This window comes from Octodon degus, unplaced genomic scaffold (genome assembly GCF_000260255.1).
Source record: "Octodon degus isolate 3935 unplaced genomic scaffold, OctDeg1.0 scaffold00310, whole genome shotgun sequence".
Lineage (NCBI taxonomy): Eukaryota > Metazoa > Chordata > Mammalia > Rodentia > Octodontidae > Octodon > Octodon degus.
This window is the reverse complement of record NW_004524886.1, coordinates 1,311,191-1,336,992: the sequence shown is the minus strand read 5'-3', so window position 1 is coordinate 1,336,992 and position 25,802 is coordinate 1,311,191. Positions and strand designations below refer to the sequence as shown.

The window sequence follows — 25,802 nt, the reverse complement described above, 5'->3', positions numbered from 1 at the left end:
TTCTTGTGGGTAAAGATTCTAAGTGCAGTCCCACTCAGACTTCTAGAGAGAGCAGATTCCCAGGACCCCATAGTCATGGGCACAGGAAAGAATGAACAGGGGATGGTCTGAATATCTGGGCAGACACCTCCAAGGACAAGGCCAGAATTCAGCCAGTTTTAATATGATCATGACACCTTTCCCACTTGAGCCATCTGAAAGGCTTCCATAACCAAATCGCTATATCTGAGTCTCCCAGCTTCTACATTTGGCTGGGATCCCAGTACTGCCAACTCATTGCCCCACCTTGGGGCCCCTGGGCATCTGGCCCTGCAGGCTGTCCTGCCATGAGTCCTGACACTTGGTCTTTGTGCCTTCCCTTATCTCCTGCTACCAGCATGTTTATCCTCCAACTACAGTATCATTGGCCACACACCCTCAGAGTAACTTTTTTTTTTCCTTTTTCAACTGCCAAAAACCATAGTTAGTTGCTTTTGCAAGAATAATGGGAAGATTCTATAGAAGCTGATGTGCCTGGATGCTTTTCCTAAATCTCTAGACTTCCCATTACCCAGAGATGGTGTGGTCTGCCTGGAATTTTCAGGAAACTAAATTGATTCCCTTGCAGTGACCAGAATCTTCCTGAGAAGCTGGCAGCTGGACTCAGAGCTAAGTAAGTACTTCCTATTTTAATGGCACTCATCAAGGTCCAGCTTTCTTTACTTTCTCTCCATGCCAAGGTGCTCTGGGCCTTCCTAAAAGATAAGAACCGTAGCCAGCACCTATGAGGTTTCCTAGGTAGAACCTCACCTGGCTAGCAGCTGTTTCCAAAACCTTTCTAAGCCAAGTTTATTATAATGGCCACCAAAAATGACAAGGTGTAGTGAGATGTCCATCCCAGCTGGGGGAAAGACCTGTGTCATCCACCTTCAACTGCAGATATACTTTTAGGGAAGCAGGAAAATGGGACATTGAGACAATCTGTTATTCCAAGCTCATAGTAGGTTGATCTGAGTTTGGGTTTAGTCTATTAACACCCTGGGATTTTACAGGGAGTATAGTGATAACGGGTTGGCAAAAACCCTGGAATAAGTAGGTGAGATTTCAAATCCCATTCATACTTAGGGTGCCTCCAGAAGGAGCACATAGAACAGAAATGAGGCATCTCCAATATTAACAGTTTGAGGCAATGATGGAGCAACCTTCCTCTTTGGAGGCAGTACTTTCTTGGCTTCTATCACTCTCATGGTGGTTTCTGTACCATGTCTGGTGTCTATCTACTACCCCTTGTGTCTGTCCCCAGCAGGGATGGCAAGAATAGGAAGTGGAGCAGCCTCTCTGCCCAGGAGCCTCGTCTTTTTGGTCTTCCTGAAGCTACTGCCTTTGGCAATTGGTAGGGAGACCCTCTGCAGCCTTAGGGGTCCCAGGATTCCCAACTCCCTACCTGCAGGTTGGGGGTCCCAATCTATGAGGGAGGTTCCCTGGGGGGAACGGGAAGGAGCCCCCTGTACAGTCGCCAAGTCCTAGAGGTTGCCAAGTCCCCCTGCCCCCAAACTTGCAGCCCTAAACATCCCTGAGTCCCTGCATCCCCAAAATTTGGAACCCTAGGGATCTTGGGGTCTCTGTCTGTCCCCTCCCCACTTTGCCACAATCGTTGGCAACCAGCGGTCCTAGCACCCCAGGATGAGGATGGCTGACCTAAGTAGTCCCTCTGGGTTCCATCCCACATTCCAGGGAAGGCAGACTTCCAGGTGTTGGGGCCACAGCAACCTGTGCTGGCTGTGTTGGGCAAGGATGCAGAGCTGCCCTGCTGGCTGTCACCCAACATCAGCGCACACCTCATGGAGCTGCGCTGGTTTCGTGAACAGCCTTCGCCCGCTGTGCACGTGCACCACGCCGGGCAGGACAAGATTGGAGAACAGATGCCTGAGTACCACAACAGGACTAGTTTCGTGGACCTCGACATGGCCCAGGGCAAGGCTGCAGTGCGCATCCATCGAGTCACCGCCTCAGACAACGGAAGCTACCACTGCCTCTTCAAGGAGGGCAGGGCCCAGGAAGCTGCCACCCTTTGGCTGCAAGTGGCAGGTGAGGGAGGCCCTGGGATTTCTGGTTTACCTGGGCTTACCTGGCACTTCTACTGTGACAATCCTGATGTAAGGCTGAAGCTGAGATCCTTCCCTGACAAGTGTGCTACAGCTGCTGATCTCAGGATGCAGTTCTCAATGCCTTGAACTGGAAAAGGGGGAAGCAGAAGGGGCAGAACAACAGTGAAAGATTGAGACAGTCAGAGAAAATCAAAAATTAAATGAGCAAGAGAGAGAAAGACAGATAGCAGGAGAGAGCTAGAAATTGAGGGAGAAATATGGAGAGAGAGAAAAATGGAGAAGAGACAGGTACAGAAGAGAGAAAGGAAAGTGACAGGAAAGAGAAAAAGGTGGAGAGGTGTTTTTGTTTGCTTGGTTTTGCTTTTCTGTGTTTTTTGATAGGTAGAGTTTTCCAAGGTTACCTGGAACTTTTCTTTAGGGCAAACTAACTCAAGTCCTTTCTATGCCCACACTCACCAATTATGTAACATAGGAAATTCAGTTAATCTGAAAGCTTTTCTGCCTCATTTTATCCCATTTAACCTAAGAAAAGAGAGTACTGTATTAAGATAAGCAGCCTGTGAAAATTTACTAGTAACTACCAAACATCTTCAAGACTTTCATTGTTGTCATAGAAGCAGCTCTCACTACAAAGACTCAAGATGATACTTCTTCCTTCAGGAGTGGGCTCCAAGCCCAGAATCCAAGTGATCCACACCCAGGATAGAGGTGTCTGGGCAGAGTGCACCTCTGATGGCTGGTACCCACAGCCTGAGATCAAGTGGAAAGGACAGACCTTGCCTAATGAGACCAAGTTCTCAGTGTCAGCCAACACTAGCCTCTGGGCTGTGGTGTCCAGGGTGGCCCTCCAGGATGGGGCTGTGGACAGCTTCTCTTGCTCCATCTCCAACACTCTCCTCTCGGAGGAGAAGGTGGCTAACAGTCATCTGCCTGGTAAGTATCCTGTTCAGTTCTGTTTGAGAATCACTGAATACAGGTGTCCATGCCCATGTCCATGGGGACATTCTGAGAGAGCTGTGGGGCTTGAGCAAGAGGAGAGGGGTGGCTGTTCTTGTCCACAGCCTGGTGTCAGGGGTGGCCTGAAGAGAAACCAGCCTGGGTGTTGTCACTGAGATGGAACAGAAATGAGGGTGCCAGGAGTCTCCCCTGGGCGGCCTTGCATTTCAAGGAGAATAAAAGAGATGGACCCCGCTATTATTTCTATGGATTTTTTTTTTGCCTTTTACAAAATGTTTTAGAACAGTTTTAGTTCACAAAAAAATTGAGCAGAAAGTATGTAGATTTTCCATATACCCTCACTCCCACACATGTATAACTTTTACCAGTATAAAAATCCTATATTCATCCCCCAGCAGGTCTTCTTTCTCTCCCTCTCACTCCTGGAAACCACCACTGCTGTCCCCACAGTTTTGTCTTTGCCACAGTGTCACTGAGTTAGGGTTACACAGGATATAACTTCTTCAGACTGGCTTGTTTCACTTAATAATATGTATGTAAGTTTCTTCCATGTTTTTTTGTTGCATGTAAGTCATTTCTTTTGAAGGCTAATAATACTCCACTTTCTTGACAAATCAATTTATCCATTTACCCACTGAAGGGTCCATCTAACTCTTCATTAAAAGTTTTATTTAAAAAAAATTAAAAAGAGAAGTGCTTGCTTCAGCAGCATATATACTTTTTTTAATATTTATTTATTTATTTATTTATTTTGTGTGTGTGTGGCCAGCTCAGCCCACCAGGGTGGGCGGGGCTGGCTAGCATGTGGTGCTGGGGGATTGAACCAAGGTCCCTGTGCTTTGCTTAGCTTAGCTTAGCTTGTTCTAAGTAGGTGCTTTAGACCACTGAGCCATCTCACCAGCCCATATATACTTCTTTAAAAAGACAAATTTACAGATAACTTGAAAGAATGGAGAACTTTGTATCCTTTACCTAGATTGACCACATTTTTTAACATTTTGCCACATAGTTCAATCATTCTTTTTGCTTATCTACAAGTAGGCAGATATATAATAGCTACCTTCTTTGCACACAAAAGCAGGATATTCATTATGGCCATCCATATGGTGATGACATTTGAGTCTACCCTGCCCTCAGTGACTCATGAACAACAGCAATGAGCTGCTCATTGTCCTGGAAGTTGTCTTGCTGGGGCAACTTCTTAGTTCACAAATGACCCTCCATAAGTCCTCCCTCATATGTACAAAGACAAGCTGGGCACTGGGGTCTCTCTTACAGGGGCTCTAATCCTATTGAAGAGGCTTTGTCCTCATGACCTCATCATCTCGAAGAGGCCCCATCTCTTAATGCCATCGTGGGGCTTGGGGTTTGGCACAGGCAACTGGGGGATATAAACATTCAGTCTATTGTATCATATACAAATATATGTATCTTCCTGAATATTTTCAGAACAGTTTGTAACATCAAGCCCCTCAACCTATGAACCCTGTAGCAAGTGTGTTCTGAGAACAAAGATGCTCTTTCCCCTGCTAATCTTGCCCCCTGGAACTCCTCAGCACCCTTCTCCAGAGGGTCTCAGCTTAGGAAACAGAGACTAGCCCTGGCTTTCTCCCTCCTTGCCATGGGACTCATAATGGCTGGAGTCATCTACCTCTTTGGGAATTGTCAAAGGAAAGCTTATCGGACACAGCTGACAGAAGAGACAGAGGGAGGAAGAGATGAGCAGAGCCAGCAAGCCAGCATGCCAAGGGCAATGCCTCTCCATGGTGAGTACAGAGCTCTACCCTCTCAGATCACAAACCTCCATGCCAGGCCCCTGAGCCAAGGTTGTTTCCTCAAACCTAGAGGAGTGGAAAGGCTAGTAGGTGTTCCAGCTCTAGATCAGCCACCAGTGGAAACACTTATCTCTTGGGTTTCCTTGGTTGGCTATTCACTAGATAATCCAGATAAGTTGTATGTCTCCCTCTTGGAAATGAACAAGTCTGAGCATGAACCATGTACTAGTTCTTTTCCCATTACTATAACAAAATGCCTGAGGCAAGTTAACTTTATGAAAAAAAAAAGTTTTCTTTAGTACCTGGTTCTGGAGAAACTCCAAGATCAGGTGGTCCCATCAGTTTGTCCTCTGGTGAGGCTATTATGGGGGTGGCATCATGGCAGGAGAGTGTGTAGGAGATCACATAGCAAAACAGGAAGAAAGAGAAACTGACAGTTTAGGCTCACTCTTCCTAACAACTTTCTCAACCATTGGCTAACAAGGGTCCCTAGAGAGCGGCACTAATTTCTGGGGTGATACTCATGACTGAATTGTCTTGCCTCGGCCCTCCTTTTAAAGGTCCCACTACCTCCCAGCACTCCACACTAGGAATCAGACTCCTAACATATGAGCCTAAAGATGGGGGTGGGGTGCTCAGGCCACATCCAAACCACAGCAAAGCCAAATCTGAAGCGTGCTGGCTGTGAGGTCTGGGTATGAATTCCAAGTCTGTCTTCTGGGTGTGATGCTTCCATCCTAAAGGGCTGCTGTAGTGCCAGCACAATAGCTTCCTCAGCAGAATCTGGTGCACTAGAGAGTTTGCTGCAGCATACAATATGGCCATCATCAATATTGGTTGTTTCTCCATTCATCACTATACTCATGTCTTAGCGTATCACCTCAGGAGCTGGAGACCTGCCCCAAGGTTTGGGGTCTTAGGTTGGAGGTAGAGCTTGCCCTTGACTGGACAGAAAAGCTATGTCATGACAGAACCAGGAGGAGTAGGGGAGCAATGGATTATTTTGTATAGCAGCTGTCCTTGGAATGAGAGTTCTTCTTCCATTGTTTTATAGGACTTTTGAGAACATAGGTTTGTTCTTATTTTCCATAGAGACTCCAAGGAGAACTCAGTAAGTACTGATCTGATTTAACTTTCCAGAACATGAGCTTTGACCCCTTTTTGATAAGCAGAACTTCACCATACTGTGTCTTTCGATTTCATTGGGCATTGGGATGAGGGGTGTTCTTGTGCTCAGTGACGGCTGTTTAGAGGTCTGAGGCCTTTGCATGGCAAGCAACTCTGAGTCCCACTCTGACCCATTTTCCTCTAAACAAAGGGATCCAGAAGAACATATCTGAGTGCATATGGAAGGGATGAATGGGACAGGGTTGCTTATGCTAGGGAACCTGAAATCAGATCTGGTCTCAAGGGAAAAGGAAAAGGTCATAAAGAGAGAAGGGGCAAGGCAGGGAAGATAAATATGGCAGGGGTGAGGGTGGGGAACAATCATGTTAGAGGAAGGACAAGCAAACAGTTCCTATTAAAAAAGAAAAGGGACAAAGGTTTCCCTTCTAGAAAGAAAAAAGAGGGCATTTGGGGAGAAAGCTGAGGTTCAACCACAGATCCAAGATCCTTGAAATCAGTGGGAATGTGGGTTCAGGAAATTGTGAAATACCTGGAAATCTCAAAGGACACTCAGCAAAAGAACCAGAGGGAGCAATTGGTTCTAGGTGATCTTTTTTTTTTTAATTTGGTACAGGGACTCACTGTGCAGTTTGCAATCATAGTGATCCTCCTGTCTCAGCCTCCTTAGCACGGGAATTACAAGCATGTACCACCATGGCATGTGGTACTGGGGATCAGTCTCAGGACCTTGTACTTGCCACACAGGTGCTTAGACCACTGAGCTATCTCTCCAGCCCAGCTCCAAGTGATCTGAATGGCTGGGAAGGAGGCTATGGAGCAGCTGGGCACCAGGCTGGCCCTGCCTCCTCTGCCACATCACCCCTGGAGAGCAGCTTGAACTATTGGTTGGGTGCACCAAGGGTTGCAAATCACAAGGGAGAAGGCTTCTTTGAAGTAGCAGTTTTTTGGAAGATGCTTGTCTTAGCACCCAGGCAGGTGAACCCCTCTAGGAGATGTCAGATGAGGTAGAAATTGACAGCCACAGCTGTCGACCACACCAAACCTATTGCAGGCTGTGCCCATGATACCCTGACAATTGCACCATCATCACCTCTTTAACTGTCTCTGACCTTTCTCTTTATCACTCATTGTGTATGTTTCTGTCGCTCGCTATCTTTCTGTCTCACTGTCACTGTACTGTATCGCTATCTCTCTTTCCATGCATCCATGTCTCTCTGCCTCTCTGTATCTCTCTCTTATATCTATGTGTATCTTTCTGTCTCTCTGTATTTGTTTCTCTCTGTATTTCTGTCTCGCTGTTTCTATCTCTTTATCTGTCTCCCCATTTCTCTCAGTATCTCTCTCTCTGTATCTCTGTCTCTGAAGCAGTATCTTTGCTTTTTTCTCGTGATCTGTTTCCATCCTGCTGTGTCTCTGCCTCATCTGACTTCGTATCTCAGTCTCTATCTCAATTTCTGTCCCTGTCTTCCTTTGTGTCTGTTTCTGTCAGTTGCTCAGTCTCTGTCTATCTGTATCTCTGTGTCTCTCTCTCTTCTGCACATAGGGCTTGAGAGACCCCGAGCAAGCTCAGTACACACACCAGCACACTGGAGATGACCTGGCTAGGCCTGCCTCACTACCTCTGGGACTTTCCAGCTTCCTGGCTGTGTGTCTCCCTACTTGAGGACAGGGTGTTGGAAAGGGTTGCAGGCACAGGACATGGGGACAGCAAAAGCAGCCCAGAGATGGAAGAGACACACTCAGGGATATGAGAACACAAGTTCAGTACCTAAGCCACTCTCTTCCTACAGTGAGCCCATCCCTGGACACTGACACTGCAAGTCTCAAAACTCACTGTGTCTGAGGATCAGAAAAGCGTGCGATGGCTACTCTTCAACCTGGACCAGACCCCTAGCTCCAAGAGCTTTGAGGAAGACCCCTGCATCCTGGCCCAAGAGCTGTTCTGGGCTGGGAGGTACTACTGGGAGGTTGAGGTGGGGGACCGGAAGGCCTGGATTCTGGGTGTATGCCTGGAGAGTGTGGATCAGGTAGGCAGGGTCCCCAAGGTCCCCCAACATGGCCTCTGGGCAGTGGAGCTTTACAAGAAGAAATTCTGGGCCCTCTCCTACCCCAGGATTTGTCTCTCTCCATCCCAGCTGCTCCATAGAGTAGGCATTTTCCTGGACTGCGATGCAGGAGAGATCGCCTTCCACAATGTGGCTGATGACTCCCTGATGTACACATTCCATGGACTGACTTTTTCTGGTCCCTTGCAGCCATTCTTATGCCTCTGGACCCATGACCCCCGGCCCCTGACCATTTGCCCTCCCAGGGCCTCTGACTTCCCCCAGGGGACTCCTAGGAGTCAGTTAGGTGGAGAACAGCACCCACATTCTCCTTGTTACTGCCGCTGGTAACAGCTACTATGGCCTGATATAAAATAATGCTAACATTTCAGGAGCTGAATTGTGTCTCTCCCCAAAAGTCCAGTGAGATCCTGGCTTCCCGAGCATCACTATTGTGACTGCTTCTGGAGAATGGGCATTTAAGGAGACAATAAAGGTAAAATTAGGTCATTTGGATGGCCCTTAGCCACACAGGTGTGTATCTTCTCAGGGACATCAGGACACAGACACACAGCAGAAAGACCCTGAGAGGACTACGAGAAGGGCCATCTGCAAGCAGAAAAGCTACCCTCCCTCTTCCCTCCTTCTTCTTCCTCTTCTCCCTTCCTGCCTTCCCTTCCTCCTCCTCCCCTCCTCCCTACCATCCTCCTCTTCCCTCCTTGTTCTCCTGCTACTCCTCCCAGTAATCACGCAGTCATCTGGTCAACCTCAAATCCTTTTTCTCTCCCTCCCTTGCTGTGACAGGTTAGTGCAAGCCATGCAGAGGGCAAGCCAAAGATCCCATGATTCCCAAACTTACCCTTGGCATTGAGTTCAGTCAGGACAGAAACTACACCAGCTATTCAATAGAGAACATACTAGGCTTGTATTAACATCAAATCTCTGTCCTCTGCCTGTCTCTGTGCTTTAGTGCTCTCTTGCCTTTCTCATAGGCTCATCAAGTTCGAAGCCTACTCTAAGATAGGAGATCACACCTTGAGATTCATGTCTTAATTATGTCTGCAAAGACTTTTTCCAAAGAAGTCCCATTTACAGGTGCCAGGGTTGAGACTTGGGCCTATTTTAAGGGCCCTCATTCAGTCTACCGCTGCCAGTGTGGAGCTGGGTAACACTGTCACACTTCTCCCCAGGTCAGGAAGAGCAAGGATCACTTAGGAACCTCTCAGTGTTGCAGGCAAAAAAAAGCAAGTCCTACTGTTCCAGACTCAGGGTGCACAGTACGGCTTTGTCTGGTTGGTGGAGTGGCCAGGAAATGCCATGGAAGTGTGTGGCCCTGATCTGAACTTCAGAGAAAAGCTGGAATTTGTACAGACCAAAACAGGGTAGGATTAGAGAAAAGCCCTTGCTCAAGAGTGAGCCCAGGGCCTTCCTGCTAGGCTACATCCTAAACCCTTTTTGTTTTAAGACAGGTTCTTGCTAAGTTGCAAAAGTTGAGCTCACCCTCTAGTCTTAGCCTCCTTTTCACCATAGCTTATAGTATCCTTAAGGTGATACATTTCTAAAATATTTTATCCTCTTTTTTTTCACTAGCATGACATTTATATGATTTGGGGTCTCATACACAGTCATGTAGCAGCACCACCAAAAGCTTGGACATTTTCTCACAAAAGATTCCCTGGAATCTGTTGGAATTTGATCCCTGCCTCCATCCTCCATCCTAGGCAACCACTGACCTGCCCTCTACAGCTTGTTTTAGTTTGATTTCTTTGTGACTCATTAATGCTCTTTATTTGGAAAAACAGAAAAAGGGGTCAGTTTAATTTGTTATTGAATGGAGCCTAAAACCATCATTTTATCTGTTTTCTATGTGACTTATCTGCGTGATAAGCCCTTCTAACCTGATCTGGATTTCTCTCACATGAGACTCCTAAATATAAACAAAGAGTAAAATAAAGAGGAGATGGTAAGAAACAGAGAAACACACTTTTGAAAGATGGTAAAGGGGTCAGAGAAAATGTGAGGGGGGTAAGTGGGGAGATGGCAAGTGATCAGGATAAGATTTATACCTGTACCAATTCCCCAAAAGGAATGTAAATGTTCTGTATAGCCAACATAGACAAATAATATCAAAAAATTATTCACCTGCCTCTTTTATTATCAGGAGTTTTATTTTAATTTTTGTGTTGGAACACTCAAGGTCTGCTTATGAGCAACTTCGAATAAGCATGCCAGGATTGCTGCTGTTGGCATCACGCTGTGAAGCTGAGCTCCATATCCACGATCGTTGCCTCTTACTGCCCACTCTCAGTTCTAGAAACCACCACTTGACCCTCTCCTGCTATGATTTTGACTGCTTAAAGTGGGATCATAAAGTATTTGTCTCTCTGTGCCTGGTTTATTGCACTTAGCACAATACTCACAGATTCATCCAAGGGGTGGTAAATGACAAGATTTGTTTTCTTAAGGCTAAATAAAAGTTCAACTACAAAATCTAATTATAGCAACAACAATGATAATAATCATCACCATCATCACCATTTGATTTTAAAAGGAAGGGCTTAAATAGACAATCCTCTGAAGACATACAAATGGAAACTGCCAACAAGTGCACGAAGACATCACTAATCATTAGGAGCTGGTGCTATCACTTGGCACCTGTGAGATTGGCCTTTACCAAGAAATAACAATAAACTCAACAATGTGATGGGAATGAAAATTGGTTCAACTTTTAGGGAAAACAGAAGGGAAGCACCTCAAAAAGTTAAATATGGAGTTGTCATATGATCCAGTGGTCCCAATAGGTAAAACTCAGAAGAAAGACTCTATGTTGACACACCTGCACACCCATGTTCACTTCAGCACTCTTTATACTAGCTGAGACACAAATATGATCTAGTTGTCTTTTGATGGGTGGCTGGATGAATAAGATAAGCACACACCTTCCAAGGCCGACCCCTACTTTACTCACATCCCTCCATACAGGCAACACAGATAGACATGGAGCCCACTGGGAATATAAAGACCCTGCTGGGCCATGCTGCTCTTCTTCAGCAACAGGACAACTTCAGATACCTATGCCCACTGCAGGTAACCCCAGTCCCAAAAGGATCCCCTCCTGCTCATTGGACTCCTGAGGCTCCTGATAGTCAGATCAGGGCTTCTAGAACCTCATAGAAGGAGATGCCAGCCCTCCTAGCAGGCCCTGGCCAATAGTGACACCAGCATCCTACTCTGGCATCCCCTCACTGCCACACTGAATTGTGCCCCAGTTCCCATGAGAAGTACAAGTCCCCAAGACTGGATAACTCTGGACACTTGTGACAACCCAAAGACATTGAGGTGTCTTTTAGGAAAAGCCTTTTCAAGAGCAGACTGGTGCGAGGCAGCCAGCTTATCCTGCTAATGAACTCTGGCATCACAAGTTCAAATTCTTCAGCATGGAATGTGGCTTCTCCCAAGCACTGTGTAACCATGGAAAGGCCTGGTGACTGCGCCTGCCCTTGAGGTACAGGCAATAAGCAGCCACCCCCTCCCATCCCACAAACCTCCTGCACCTGCCCCCACTGCTAAATGCCTTACAGGAAGCTCTGTCATTTTGCAGGATGGAACTACAGAACTGGCTAGTGGGTATCAGGGTGGCCTTAGAATAGGACTGGATACGGGGACTGGGCCTGGATCTGTTATCCAGTAGGACATAGAACTTTTTTGATATCTCTATCCAAAAGGATAGGATAGTATGAAAGGCACCACACCTGTGGCCTGCAAGATGAATGTGTCTCTGATATCACCAGGCCTGAAGGGCCAAGACCCCAAACCAGGTGTGTCAATGACCTGAGCTCCAAGTCCAAATTAGGGCCCTCCAAGACTAAGGCACTTGTCCACAGATCACCACTCCCTAACCCTAATGCTAACATCATCGCTGGAGTCAGGGTTTGCAAAGAAAACAATACTGGACACACAATTTATAGGATTATTTTATAAGTCACCCAAAGAGTCATACACAAAAAGGGTGCAAGAAATCTGTCCACACACTAAAGATAAAAAGAACCCAGTTGAGGGCTTGGATTCCATAGCAATGTCCTACATGGCCCAGCTAAAGACCTATAGCCCATAACAATGTCCTCCATAAGTCCAACTGGAGGCCAAAATCTCACAAGAATGTCACATGCAGGCCTGTTTCACAGGTCTGTGCTGGGAAGGCACAAAGGTCAGTAGTGGAAGCTAGAAAACCTGTTCCTGTGTGATGAGGGATCTGTGCCAGCAGGCTGAGGGATCTGCACTAGAGCTAGCAAGTAATACTCAAAGAACCAGAGCTCCCATATAAAGTACCACAGCCATCCTCAGCAACAGTGAGGTCCCAAGCTCCTCTGATGATGAGAACAGCTGAGTTCCTATCAGAAAAGCCAACAAAATGAACTTCTCTAGAAGACTGAGCAATGCCCCGTCCTTCCCTCTGGAATCAGGAAGTGGTGCCCAAAGTAAGGGCCAGAACTTCCCCAAAGTGAACTGCAATCATTCTTAGAACAACGAGGTCCCAAGCTCCTCCGATGACAGGAACTGAGTTCATTAGGAATCCCAGCATGGTAAGCTTCTTCAGGAACAGCAGCCCCAGGGAAACCAACAGCTTCTCTTCTTCTTCTCCAGTTCTGCCTCTTATGCTGCCAGGAACAACCCTCAGGTGGGTGCCCCACAGCCAGCATTGGCTGGTGTTATGAGTGGACCACCAGCGGCCAACCCACCACAATCATGGAGGTGCCCAGCAAGTTGCTTCAGCAGTTCTCTGGGCACTGGCCCCAACCCCTGGGGGTCCCAGGCCATACCCTCAGAGAATTCAGGTAAGCAAGCAGAGGGGGTCCACCACATCACCTTCTCCCCTTTCTACTCTTGCTCTCTCGGTCTCATCTCTCCCTCCCTCTTTCTGTTCCTCTCTCTCTCCTTCAGGTACTAGGGATTGAACCCAGGATTTTAGCACTGAGCTACATGCCCAGCCCTCTTGGTTTCTTATTTAGAGACAGGGTCTCTACTAACTTGCCAAGCTGGACTGGAAATTGGGGTTTTCCTGCTTTAATCTTCCGAAGTGCTTCCCCTCACACTCTTTATAGTGTTTCCCTTTTATGTTATGGAGCCCTACTTTCTTCTTGGCTCCCACTCTTCATTTGCTTTGTAAAATGCCCAATGACTATCATATAAATGCCAATTATTTTCCAATGGATTCTATGTCCTATTGTAGCACAGTCAAATACATGTAACGTTTAAATTAAAAGTAAAAAACTGCTGGCTGTGGTGGCACATGCCTGCAATATCAGCACTCAGGAGGCCAAGGCAGGAAGATGCCCATGAGTTCAAGACCAGCCTGGGCTAGTGAGTTGAGGCTAGCCTGAACCACGTAGCAAGACCCTGTCAAAAAAAAAGGCATGTAAAAATTAAAAATTGTATTATAGTAAAAGACATAATACCATTGGTCCCTTCAAAATCTTTCCCCTCATTTTGAGCATACTTATTCCATCATTCCTGGTACTTTCTGAATCAGTTCTGGAAGTCTTCTTCCCTGAACTTCTTTATAAGATACAATGAAAAATACAGTGAGTGCTCCAGCCAAGCACCATCTGAGCGAAAGGCAGCTCCTAAAATAATGACAGTGTGCCCTCAGCCACCTTATTCACCGGACCTGAAACCATGTGATTTCTGGAGCTTTTCATGGTTAAAATGATCGTGAAAGATGAACATTTTTAACCTATTCAGGACACCAAGACAGCCACAATAGCACAACTAAAGACACAACAGAGGACTCTGGAACTGCTTCAGGAAGCAAGGATGATGGATAAGTATGTTTGAAGTGAGAGGGAGGTTTTTGAAAGGGATTCATGGCAAGGTGTCTTTTACTATAATGATATTTTAAAATTTAAACATTCACCATATTTTTCAGTCATACCTCTTATATTCCCGGTTAAAAATCTGTCCTTAACAACTTCAGTGTTTTGATTTAGCATTGATAAGAGAGAATAAGAAGTGAACATCATTTACCCAATATTTTACCGGGCACTCCCTTATAGTCCTCTGGCTTCTGGCTCCCCAGCAGATGTTTGTGGTGTTTGTCCATGTACATGACTTTTGTGGCAGTTGGTCATTGTAAGCAAGGTTTGGTAGGAGCTGTGATGCCCAGGGAAAAATGACAGTGTAGTGGTGGGCAATGGGGGGGAGCAATAGCTAACTCAGGTACCAAGTTCCAAGAAGAGACACAAGGGGCTGGGGAAGAAGAAAAGAGAAGTATCAGCAGCTCCCCTCTTGATTATTTATTTGGTATCCATCAAAGGACCCCAAAGCTTCAGTTGCCTTGATAGGCTTTGTGGTGGTTCTTCTGCAGCGGCTGGGACATTGGATATTGGACTCCGAGGCCACAACAACCTCTTCCTCCTTGTGGGTGGGACGCCTGTTGCAGGCAGCACCTGATGATCAAAAGAGCCTGCTGTCACTCGGCAGCTACAGCCCCGCTCTTGACGATCAAGCCTGTCTCTTCCCAGCACCCTGCCTATGAAAGCCAAGGCCAGCGTGGTAAAGGAAGGGTTTTAACCATTTGGAAACGGATAGAGAATTTGGATTCATGCTGGACAGGGCTTGCCACAAAACATTTATACAGGGGCCTGGGAGATGGCTCAGTGGAATAAGCGCTTCCCTGGCAAGCGCAAGGGCCTGAGTTCAATCCCCAGTTCCACAAAACAAACAAACAAACAAACAAAAAAAACTTTATACAGAGCAGTGAAGGGGGCCGGGGAGATGGCTCAGTAGAATAAGTGCTTCCCTGGCAAGCACAAGGGCCTGAGTTCGATCCCCGGTTCTGCCAATTAAAAAAAAATTAAAAAACAAAAAAAACAAAAACAGAGCAGCGAAGGTTCCGCAGCCCAGGATTATCATTGGCTGCTCTGCAGAACACTTAGTCCAATCAGAAAAAAGGCTGGAAAGCACTCTCTTTAGCATGCACCCCACTAGCACAGCTAGAAGGCAGCTGTTTTGCGTCACCTCTGTCATCTCTGTAGGTTAGAAGCCAAAGACCTGGCATCCACCTTAGCCCGCTCCTTCTGTGGAAGGACAGGGACCTACCTTGGCACCTGGAGCAGACAGTTGGGAAGGGAACACAAATGCATTATGTCTGCGGGGTCTTAGTGGAAGTGGACACCAAACCTGGAGACTGGCAACCTGATCTGTGTACTATATACAAGGAGGGTGTGCAACCCTGTGTGGAGACAGTGAAGGGTGGAGGCACCTAGGAGAGTGGTCCCCAGCTGTGCTGAGAAAACCTTTCTCTGCACCTTGAAAGTTCACCATGCCTTCAGCCTAGCTTGTGTGTGGGGCTGTGCCTCTAGCCCACTTCCCAACCCCAACCCCAGGGGCTGCCTGGCCAGGTAAGAGCTGCTCACAGGTCACTCCTGTCCTAGGACCTAGTTACTCTCTATAAAAAGGCAACCTGAGCTGGGACAGGCCTAGCCCCCTTTTCCCACTATGCAGCTTCTGTCTCTTTCTTATATTGTGATTCCCTTCATCCCCCTTTCTCCTCAAACGTGTTCTGCCATTTCTCATCTCACAGGCATCAGGTTCCATTGTTTTATATTTGAGGTGTCCTTTCCAACCACAGACTTATGCCTGCCCACGTTTAGGCAGGGCCCTTTTTTCACACCTTTTGGTGTCCTGAATCCTTGCCTCGCCATGTATATCTGGCTTACCCATTCTTCCAGGGCTCTGGCATCCATGGTGCTAACCCCATTTCACCTTCACCTCTCCAGAGAGGACATTGGGTGCCTCCCTGCCTGCCACCACCTGTAATGGTGCCCTCACTGTGAACCTGGGAGAAGGTGGCAAGTGTTGTGTCCTTGGGCCACTGTGCCCTTTATCTGATGAGAATGAGACACCCCTCTGCACCCACCAGCAGAGGCTGGGAGGTAGAGGACAGGAAACTGCTTTCTTGCCTACCCAGTCTAACAGGGTCAAGTCATCAGCCTTATCAGAGTGAAGTGTTCATTGCTCAAAAATCTAATGAGCTCTCTGAGAGGCTAAGACAGGAGGTTACAAGTTCAAGTTCTGGACAACTTAATGAGACCTTGTCTCAGAAATATTCTAAGTGTGGTGGTGCAGGCCTGTACTCCCAGCATTCAGAAGCATGAGGCAGGAATATCACAAGTTCTATGGCATACTGGGCTAACCAGTGACTTCAAGGCCAGCCTGGGCTATATAGTGAGATCCTGTCTCAGAAAAAAAATGAAAAAGAGAAAGGAAGGAAGGAAGGAAGGAAGGAAGGAAGGAAGGAAGGAAGGAAGGAAAAGATTGATTTTTTTTTTTTTCTTAATTTCATCCTGGGGACCTGGGGATATAGTTCAGTGCACAGACCCAGAGTTTAATCTGCAACAAATCCCAAATTGAGGCATCTCTCATTAAGGCTTTGAGCCTTTTTGGCTTCCATTATAGACTGAAGATGTCTCTCCCCCAAAATTCATAATGAAAACTTCCCACCCCCAATTCTTGAGACCCATCCCCTATTGACAGTTCCTCACCACTGCCCTACCCTCAGCTGGTGTCTGGTCCCCTGGCACTTTCAGCAAGAGTCCTGTTCACTGGTTCAGCCAGAGCCCTTCATTCCCTACACATGGACCCCTCCTGCTTCTGAGTTGCAGGTTCTCACTCCCCCACACTGAGTTTAAGGCAAAGCCTGATCTCCCCAGTGTGAGACCCTCTGCAGTGGCCACACACCCATCATACTGCTGCTGGAAGAAGTTTGCCCTACTGTGCCTTAACCAGTGTCACTGTGATTTCTCCTTAACCCTGCTGCATAGGAAGCAGCCAGAGGCATGACAAGAGGCAAACAGGCTGGAGCAAGCCCACTTTATTTAGCCACCATATCCAAGCCCAGGGATGCCACAGACAGGAACTGTCCTCCCAAAATGGCCCCACCTGACACCCCATCAAGCCCTAAACCACATGCTGCATTGAATCTAAATTCACATCTGTATCTCTGTTCCCTGGCCTGGTGACTCTCCATTCCAGATTAGGGTTTTGTCATCCGGACTAATCTACACATGACACTGTAAACAACAGTGTAATGACTACATCATGCATGTGGTGAACCAGAAGAAACAAGAAGCAAGAAGCAGCCAAGGACACAGAAGGGTGATACCCCAGGGTGGGCCTGGAGATGTCTTGGGGACCCCTGCCCCTCCCTTGTGGAAAGGAGTCCCTTCCACAAGAGGGAAGGGGGGTGTGGGAATGATCTGGAGTCACTGACAGCAGCCAAGGGGCAGAAACTAAGCAGGGATAGTCCAGGGCAGCAAGGCCCAAGGGAGGACCTTCAGAAGGGCCAAGGGCATGCCATTCCTTCCTTCCCTTCCTGCAGGAGCTGGGTCACATCCAGTGTGATCCTCCCTTGGCACCAGCCTCAAATCCAGCCATTAGTTGTATTCCCTTGTCTGGGGAGAATATCCTGTGACCAGCCCTTCCTGCACACTGGGAAGATGTACAGGCTGTGTGATCAGGCGAGGAGCAGGCAATACACTGGGGAGGGCTCAAGACTAGACTCTGTAAGACAATAGTGCAACCTGCACACTCACAGCTCGAGGAGGGGAAAGCAACACTTGGCTGAGACGTGGACCTTTGGGCACCAGCACTGCTTCAGCTGCTCCGTCCACGGTGGCAGGTGATGGTCACAGAAGGGACCCAGCGGGTGATGGGTGGGGCTGCTGCAGTCCAGGTCTGCAGGGTGGTCCCTTGTGCCCTCGGGCACAGGGGGACCTAGCTGGACCAGTGCCTTCACTGCAGGAAGGGAAAAAACGGAGAGAGACAGAGACAGAGATGGAGATGGAGACAGAGACAATGAGAGACAGATGGAAACAGAAAGATAGAGAGGAAGAGACAGAAATAAAGACAGAGACACAGGGAGATAGAGAGTAGGAAGAAGATAAGGAAAGAGATACAGAGGTCAGAAGACAGTTTAACAGACAGAAAGAGAAAGAGACAGAGACAGAGAGAGAGAGAGAAAGAGAGAGAGAGAGAGAGAACGAGCAAGTGCGAGCTACTATCCTAGGCACCACAGAACCATACCAGAGGCCGTAACACCCACCCAAACAGGCCCAGCCCTCCAACCCTGGCACAGCTGGTACAAACATGGGCAGGATTGGCCCCAGGCCAAACCTGAAGGCTGTTCTGGCTGCTCCAGCCCCTGGAGCCCATGGTGGGAACCTCAGTGCTCCCACACCCAGTCCCAGATGGAGGCCAAGAACGCCTATTTCTTCCTCAGTCTCCATCCACTCCCCACATGCAGCCAGAGGCATGATGTCTGCAGTTTCCACTACTCAGTCAAGGCCTTCTTCCTGATGGGCCTCCCACTCCAGGCACAATACCTGTAGCAGCATGCTTAGGCCCAGACTGCGATGCTTCTTCTCCAGCTCCAACACGGCCTGCAGCAGAGACTGGAACCGCTCAGCTGGGTCAGTGGGCTCATCCTCCAGGACACCTTCTTCCTTCCCAGCCTCTTGCAGAAAGCGCTCTTCTTCCTCTGCAAAGAAGGCCCGAAGCTTCCTGTAGTCAGTCAGGGCCTTCTTCCTGCGGTCCATCACATGTCCCTGTAAGCAGGCAATGGAGAGGACATCTCTGTTCCTGGGCCCATCTTCCCAACCCTGCAGTACAAGAAACCTCTCTGCACTCAATGGAGTCCAGATTGCAAGATCCTAAACAACGCTACCCAGCACTTTGAAGTGTGAGGCCACTCTGGCCTCTGCTGTTTCTCGAAGTGGACAAAATCTCCACAGACACCCTCTGCTGTGGTCCCCATGGATCGCCAGAGATGGACATGCAGGAGACTGGTCTCAGTCTAGGCACTGAGGCAGTGGGGCCCAGGGGAAGGTGGCCCAGGAACCCCAAGAGCAAGGTGGTATCAACAGAGCAAGTCTCTCCAGCTTCCTACTGCTTCCACATCCCCCACTGCAATGCCACCTATCATGGGGCCCTCATCACAGCTGAACACAAGGTGCTACCTAGCTTATGTAGCCCCCAGACCTGTGAGCTACATAAACCTCTTTTGTTTATAAAACACTCAGGCCTGGGAATTTTGTTATAGTATTAGAAAGTAGGCCAGTGCACCCTCTCTGTAATAAAGAAACAATGGGCATTCCTATCATCCAGGCAGAGAGGACTCTCCACAGACCTTGTTAAAATAGCTCTTATCTTTATGCTTCTCAACATCATGCAGTTTCTTTTTCACCCCAACTCAGTCTGTAATGACTGGATTCTAATTGCTGCTTTGGGTCTTCCTTTCCTCACAAAGGCTTTGTATCCCCCAACAAACCTGTGAAGGACGTGTCTGTTCTCCACATTCATCTGTCTTATACCAATTCAACGCTCTGGCCCAGCCTGGAAAGTGTCTCCTTCTATATAGGCATCCCTTCATCTTCCCAAGGATGAGTTCCAGGACCCTTACCCGGTGGATGCTAACATGTGGATCTTTGAGCCCCCTCCATAAAAGGGTGCTGGATTTGCACAGCACCTATGCACATTGCCCTGTGAACCTTAAACTGTAACGCCTAACACAACGTAAACACTATGTAGTTAGTTATTCTTCTGCCTTGCTTAGGGAACAGTGACAATAAATGTCTGTCCATGTAAAGTACCAATGCAGCCATTATGAGACACAGGGCCAGCATGACACACAGGGCTGACCCATGACCCCACCACGTCCCTCCCTCACAGTCTGGCACATAGCTGTCTCTGGGAGCACATTCACCTTTAGGACTCTCATATCACTCCATCAGAGCACCAGCAACCCTTCACCCAGGAAGCAGGAGTGAGGAACGATCTGCTCAGACTCACACAGCACCCCCCGGACCACAGAGCACAGAGTCGGCCATGGTCAGAAGACCAGAACACGCAAAGGAAAGGGACTCCAGCTGGTTTTGCCCAACTCTAGGAAAGACCCACAAAACACATCCTATAAAAATATCCTGGGCTGAGTCCACCCAAAGCCCCTCTCCAGCCCATGCCCTGCATCCAAAGGACCTCCATCCCCCACATTCCCACTTGCCTTCCAAACAGCAGCAGCAGACTCCGCCTGGCCATGTAGATCCCGAGCATCATTCAAATCCTTTCTCATGATTTCAACAGATCCCTTGTTTTCCTGGGAGAGAGAAGCTGCACACTGGAAGGCAGGCAGGAGGTCCAGGGCCCAGCCCAGCCAGCCTGGGGGACTCATATCACTGATCCCAGTAAATCTGTTGTAGAAATAGCCCTAGTGCAAGTTTGATTGCCACATCCTGAGCAAAAGAAAAAAGGCTACAGGCACCATAACATGTAGCAGATGGTCCATAATCCCCACCTTCCAGGAGATGGCCACGGCCCAGGAAGCTCTTCAGGGTAGCCTGCAACCGATATTTTTAAGGAGGTTCCTTCTAAGGGGGACTTAGTTCAAAAAGGCCTGCTCAGCCATCTCAGCAACTTGCTTCAGGAAAGGGACAACAGTACAACAATAACTCCAGGACAGTCCAGGGCACAGCCTGAACCTTTCCTCCAGGGTGCCCTTGATAGCAGCCCCAGGTCCCAGGAAAGCTCATCAACCCAGCCCTGCTTCTTTCTCCCTGCACAGGGCCCAGGTGCGTGGGCAGCACCCAGAGACCCACACACACTCAGAAATGACACTGATCCCCAGCCACCCTCCAGAGGTGCAGTTCCAGGCCCGAGGGACCCAGCTCTGGCTAGGTGAGTTTCTGCACAACAGCAGCTGCCAAATGTAGTAGCCAAAATTACAGCAAAGAAAGTTCAAGAACAGGGTGCACAGGGTGTGCCTGGTGGTAACCTCAGAGGATAGAGGTGCTGGGCCAGCTATAGAATGCCCACTGGAAGACTGGGGCCACATCCTGGTCCCCAGGACAGAATAAGGCAACCTTCTCAGGGGCCATCCTTGGGAGATCTATAGAAGGGGAATATATGAACCTCTAGGATGAGAGGAAGGGAAAAACAAGGTCCAAGATGGAGCAGGACTCATGGCACTGCAAGGTCAGGTGCTGTCATGGGGAGGTGGACACTGCAACCGCTGGAAGGGAAGTCTAGCACCCAGAGTAGAAAGAGCAAGGACCCCGGGGTGGGGAGAGGTGAGGACTCACAGAAGAGGACAGAGGGGCAATGGCTGCCAGAGAACCATGAAGGCCGGGGCTGGAGAGCAATTCTGGTTCATCGGGACCTCAGGGAGGGAAGGTCAAGATGGGTCTGGACTCTGCGGGGTCCCCGGGGTGAGGTGGAGCGGTCAGAGCAGGGGTCGGGGCTCCGCGGAGTCGCCCCCATACCGCGCACCTTGCCGCGCAGCGCTCTCCTCCAGCGCGGCTCCCACTCTGGCGGCGCGGGGCCAGCGGCCATTCGACACGCGGCACACAGCGGGTCACCGTCGGCGCGACACAACAGCTGCAGAGCTGCCTCGCTAGCCGGGCCATCGCGAGAGGGTCCCGAGGCCGCTTCCTCCAACGCCAGCAGGCGGCGGCTGAGCGGTGGACGGCTGGACTCTACCGCGCGCTGCCAGCAGTCCTCAGTGCACTCGGGGCAAGGGAAGGGCCCGTCCTCCTCCGCCCAAAAGCGCACCACGCACGCCCGGCAGAAGCGGTGGCCGCAGTCGGCGAGCACGGGCTCCCGGGGCGCGCGCTGGCACAGAGCGCAGGCGGCCTCCGCAAGGCCAGCGGGGAGCGCCAGGGCTGTGGCTGCGGCGCCGCGAGGGCGCAAAGGCGCGAAGGCAGGGGTGAGGGGCAGCAGGCTGTGGCCGCAAAACCAGAGCGAGACTGGGATGGAGAGCTGCAGCGGAAGCGACGCCAGAGACACGCGGGGCGGGTCTTGGAGGCCGAGCGCTCGGAGACGGGTCCTGGCAGAGGTGTGTTCTGAGTTGTGATCCTAGGTCCTGGCAGCCTCGCGTTCCGACCTGGGTCCTGGAAGCCCTGCAGTCCACGAATAGAGTTGTGGCTACTGCGCACTCTCTTATTCTATGAATACATGTCCTGATGACCGTGGCTCCAAGCATGCTGCAGGCTAGCCCTTGTCCGCGCTTTATTAAATCTTACTACAGCTCCCATTAATAAATACATAAATCAATCACAGACAAGAGGGAAACAAAATTATATTATTTGGAAAGTCCTTTGTTGTTGTTGTTGTTGTTGTTTGTTTGTTTTTGTTTTTGTTTTGGTCTTTTGTAAGCGACTAGGACCTAGGCGGTGACCGCCTAAGTTCCACAACCTCCCGAGTTGGGTGGACCCGAGGGCTTCCCTCTCGGGTCGCGGAAGTCCTCTCGAGAACCTGTTACAGTGATCCTTTCCTGCGCGCACTCGCCCCGGTAGATGTGCTATTCCTGAGAGGGCTCTCCTTTGGCTGGCCTTCCCTGTGTGGGCGTGACTCCCATGCACTAGTTCTGAAAGTCCCGCCCTGCGTGGACCTCTCCTGGGGGGTTGGAGGGGGTCCGTCCTTGCACACACGTCCATCCTTGTCCACCACCCCGGCTTGGGGACCTCCCTGCGTGGATCTGTCATGTGCATAATCTCCAGGCAGTTCCTCCCTCCTGGCTTCAGGGTGGGCCAGAGGTTTTCCCCAGGGTCAAGGGTGGATTCCACAACCCAAGATGTCAGATAAATATGTGTCACTTCTTTGGGAGGAGCAATCTTTTTTTTTTTTTTTTTTTTAATGTATTTAGTACAGGGTTTACAGGGTCTCACTGCACAGATCAGACTCAGTGATCCTCCTGTTTTCAGCCTCAAACTCTGGGATTACATGCCTCAAACTCTGGGATTACAGCCTCAAACTCTCATTACTCTGTGGTACCATCACAGATCAGTCTCAATCTCAGCGTGCCCCAGGGCCTGGGCTGGCATGGCAAGCTGGGGACCGAACCCCGTTCCCGAGCCTGCCTAAGCAGGCATTTTAGTTCGCTGAGCTATCTAGCCGGCCCTTATTAACTTTTAAATATGAAAACAAGCCGCTTTATTTGTTTAAGCCATTTTAAATGACACTGTACAAATTAAAACTATGCAATCTATTTTTTTAATATCTCTTTCCATACAAGTGCAAGCTATTGTGAAACATCACTGTGTGAGGGGTGTGTGTGTGTGTGTGTGTGTGTGTGTGTGTGTGTGATCAATGTAGTGTAGACTTGGAAATGCATTAAATGAATAGTTGGTAGTGTGAACAGTAAATTAGCTGTATGTAGCAGTTATTGGAAGGCTTCAAGGTGAGCCTGATTTGTTTGACTTGTTAAACTAGAAATACTAGTTTAACAACTAGTCAAGGAAAAGTGAAATAATTTAGTTTAAAATGGACAAAACTCCACATTCCCAATTTCTTATACGTATGAACAAATTGCCTTTCCCAAAAAGATAAAAGCAATGTGTGGGTGTCTATTTCACAATGCCCTTATCAAATCCAGTTATTAGCACTTACAAAGTCATTAGTGACATTTTTTTAAAAAAATTTTTTAGAAATATATAGGAAATCTTTGCTGGGGATTTCAGGTTACAGAGGGGCAAGGAAAGGGGACATTGGAACCCACCCAGCCTCTACCCCGCCCCCAGGCTGGACCCCATCCTTGGAGGCTGAGCCTTTCCAGCTTTCTGAAGCTGCCCTTTACTCTGTCCTCCCACAGTTTTGTCTGAGTGTGGAATCTATGGGATTTGTACACATTGTGCTTTCTTCGCACTTTCCTGATTCCTTGGATGTCACTGAAATATCCATGGGACCCAGAGACACCAAGACTTGTAGGATTGGGCTTCCTCCATTGATTTCTGCCACCCTCAAGGAACGTAATGACAGTTTTCACGGAGAGAAATTAACGGTATCATTGGGGTGGGAAGGTCACTTGGACTGAGGAACAGATCTCCAAAACCCACTATGAGGCAGCAGCGGTGTCTCAGGGTTCACTGAGTCCCCCAGGATGCTGGTTGGGCAGGAGGATGCCTTGGGCACTATGCTGTGTAGGTGGTGCCTACTAAATGCACACATACCTGGTGAGCAGAAGCTGGTGTGAACCCTAGTTCACTCCAGCGTGGATCACTGGGCTCTTGTGCTTGCCTGTTGCTGGCAAGTGCAAAACTTTCATTTGCTGAAATATAAGAGACAAGAACCGCACTTCTGCCGACAAGGGTGGGGGCTGTTCATGCCCTCCAGCAGTCTCCACCTAGATGTCCACACACACCACCACCACCAAGTTTGTGAGAGTGGGGTCCCTGTGCCCGGTCCCCAGCATGCCAGACATCCTACAAGCTGCACAGAGGGCAAAAGACACCCAGACCCTCTTTTCCCCCTTATAAGAGTCTCACAATCTCTGCAAAACTGCACATGTGCCCTATCCTTGTAGCTGCTCAGTTCTAGATCCCACATGCCAAGACTTGTCCCACTGGGGCCTGAAGTCCTGCTTCCCCTTAAGTGACCAAGAGGAGACATCAGGTATGAGGGGAACTCTGAATAGACCCACTAAACAGGATTCTTGCTGAAGGCTGGCACAGCAATCATGTAACAGGGACTTAGAGGTTGGGCCTGCAGAGATCCAATATGTAACTAGAGGTAGGATATGAAGCTGGCACCTCTACCTTCATCTTACATCTGCCTTATTATCTTAAAAGTGTGCATCAGCTTCCTGTTCAGTTCTGCATGTGGGCATTCTGATCATTATGGAGTATTATGATGTGTTTTGTTTTGTTTTGTTTTGTTTTGTTTTGTTTTTTGGGGGGGTTCTTTTTTTTCTTTTTTTTTTCTTTTCAGAACCGGAGACTGAACTCAGGCCCTTGCGCTTGCGAGGCAAGTGCTTATTCTACTGAGCCATCTGCCAGCCCCTTGTGATATTTGTTGACCCTAAATATGCCTACTCTGTCTCATCCCCCTTCAGACTGAAGATACCAAGCAAGAATAAAGTAATTTTCAGGACTTGCTGGGACACCAATTGCCAGATTTTATAATGTCCAGTCCAGACCCTCTGGCACAATGCCTACAAGTTTTCTTTGTCCTAAACCTAGAGCCATCTGAGACTTCAGGAAAAGCAGAATGTTGCACAATGTGTCATCTCCCAATACCAATTGGAAATGATTATCCCATGATAGGAACTGAGGCTGTCTCCCCACAAGTAGGGGCCCTGAACTCATGATGGAAACCAAGTTGATACCTCAAGTGCAATGATGGCTCTTCCAGAACTTCACAGACCCATCCTGAGATAACCATCCACATGACCATACTTGCCAGCATGACCTATACTTCAAACTGGGCCAGGGAGATTGCTCAGTAGAATAAGTGCTCGCCTGGCAAGCGCAGGGTCCTGAGTTCAATCCCTAGTACCACAAAATAAATAAATAAATAAATAAATAAATAAAATCACATCATTATACTTCATACTATATAAACCTGACCTGACCCTTGCCTTTTGGGATGGGGGCTGAGCTTGCTCTGTAAGAACCCCTAAAGCCCAATAAGAACCATACAATCGTTAAGAGTGGTACAAAATAAGGACTCTGATCAAATATGAGGGTGGAGGGATTCTTGCTTAGCTGTCTTACTAGGATTTCTTGCTAAAACTGGATTTTACTAGATCATGCACTATTGGCCTAGAAAGAGTTCAGCAGCCTGGCCAAAGTTTGTTCAAGCAAAGGATTTGTCATGTTACATATACCCTGAAGAACTGTTATGAAAAATAAATTGAGTTGAATGTTTCATAAGTGACTACTCAGGGAGTGGTGAGATGGCTCAGTGGTCTAAAGCACCTACTTAGAACAAGCTAAGCTAAGCAAAAGCAGAGACCATGGTTCAATCCCCAGCACCACATGCCA

At 48.5% G+C, this 25,802-nt stretch overlaps 2 protein-coding genes across 4 annotated transcripts; one reads left to right on the top strand and one right to left on the bottom strand.

The window, feature by feature from the left end:
• The first annotated feature begins 539 nt into the window (after positions 1-539).
• Btnl10 (butyrophilin like 10) lies at positions 540-10,969 on the top strand. 3 transcript variants are annotated; one of them, XM_023707765.1, is made up of 6 exons: positions 540-652; positions 1,286-1,372; positions 1,714-2,067; positions 2,748-3,020; positions 4,601-4,810; positions 10,190-10,969. In XM_023707765.1, the coding sequence occupies exons 2-6, from the start codon at positions 1,288-1,290 to the stop codon at positions 10,213-10,215; spliced, it is 948 nt and encodes a 315-aa protein (XP_023563533.1). In that variant the 5' UTR covers positions 540-652; positions 1,286-1,287; the 3' UTR covers positions 10,216-10,969. The 3 variants fall into 3 exon arrangements, with proteins under 3 accessions (XP_023563533.1, XP_023563535.1, XP_023563534.1); XM_023707767.1 differs by having other exon boundaries at positions 10,154-10,225; XM_023707766.1 differs by lacking the exon at positions 10,190-10,969 and adding an exon at positions 5,912-5,950.
• A 1,697-nt stretch (positions 10,970-12,666) lies between these two features.
• On the bottom strand, positions 12,667-24,581 carry Rnf187 (ring finger protein 187). Its single transcript, XM_023707777.1, has 6 exons — positions 24,576-24,581; positions 21,313-21,897; positions 20,051-20,143; positions 18,375-18,596; positions 13,362-13,389; positions 12,667-12,695 (listed from the first exon to the last, which is right to left on the bottom strand). The coding sequence occupies exons 1-6, from the start codon at positions 24,579-24,581 to the stop codon at positions 12,667-12,669; spliced, it is 963 nt and encodes a 320-aa protein (XP_023563545.1).
• Between the last annotated feature and the right edge of the window lie 1,221 nt (positions 24,582-25,802).

What these genes read in the sequence shown, in the direction of transcription:
- Btnl10 (XM_023707765.1), top strand. Translation starts at nt 1,288, where the DNA reads ATGGCAAGAATAGGAAGTGGAGCAGCCTCTCTGCCCAGGAGCCTCGTC. An exon ending in CCTTTGGCTGCAAGTGGCAG is followed by an intron (nt 2,068 to 2,747) that starts GTGAGGGAGGCC and finishes TTCTTCCTTCAG; the next exon opens with GAGTGGGCTCCAAGCCCAGA. An exon ending in AAGGGCAATGCCTCTCCATG is followed by an intron (nt 4,811 to 10,189) that starts GTGAGTACAGAG and finishes GGAACACTCAAG; the next exon opens with GTCTGCTTATGAGCAACTTC.
- Rnf187 (XM_023707777.1), bottom strand. An exon ending in GGAGAGCGCTGCGCGGCAAG is followed by an intron (nt 20,144 to 21,312) that starts GTGCGCGGTATG and finishes TCTCTCTCCCAG; the next exon opens with GAAAACAAGGGATCTGTTGA. An exon ending in CTGCTGCTGCTGTTTGGAAG is followed by an intron (nt 18,597 to 20,050) that starts GCAAGTGGGAAT and finishes GCCTGCTTACAG; the next exon opens with GGACATGTGATGGACCGCAG.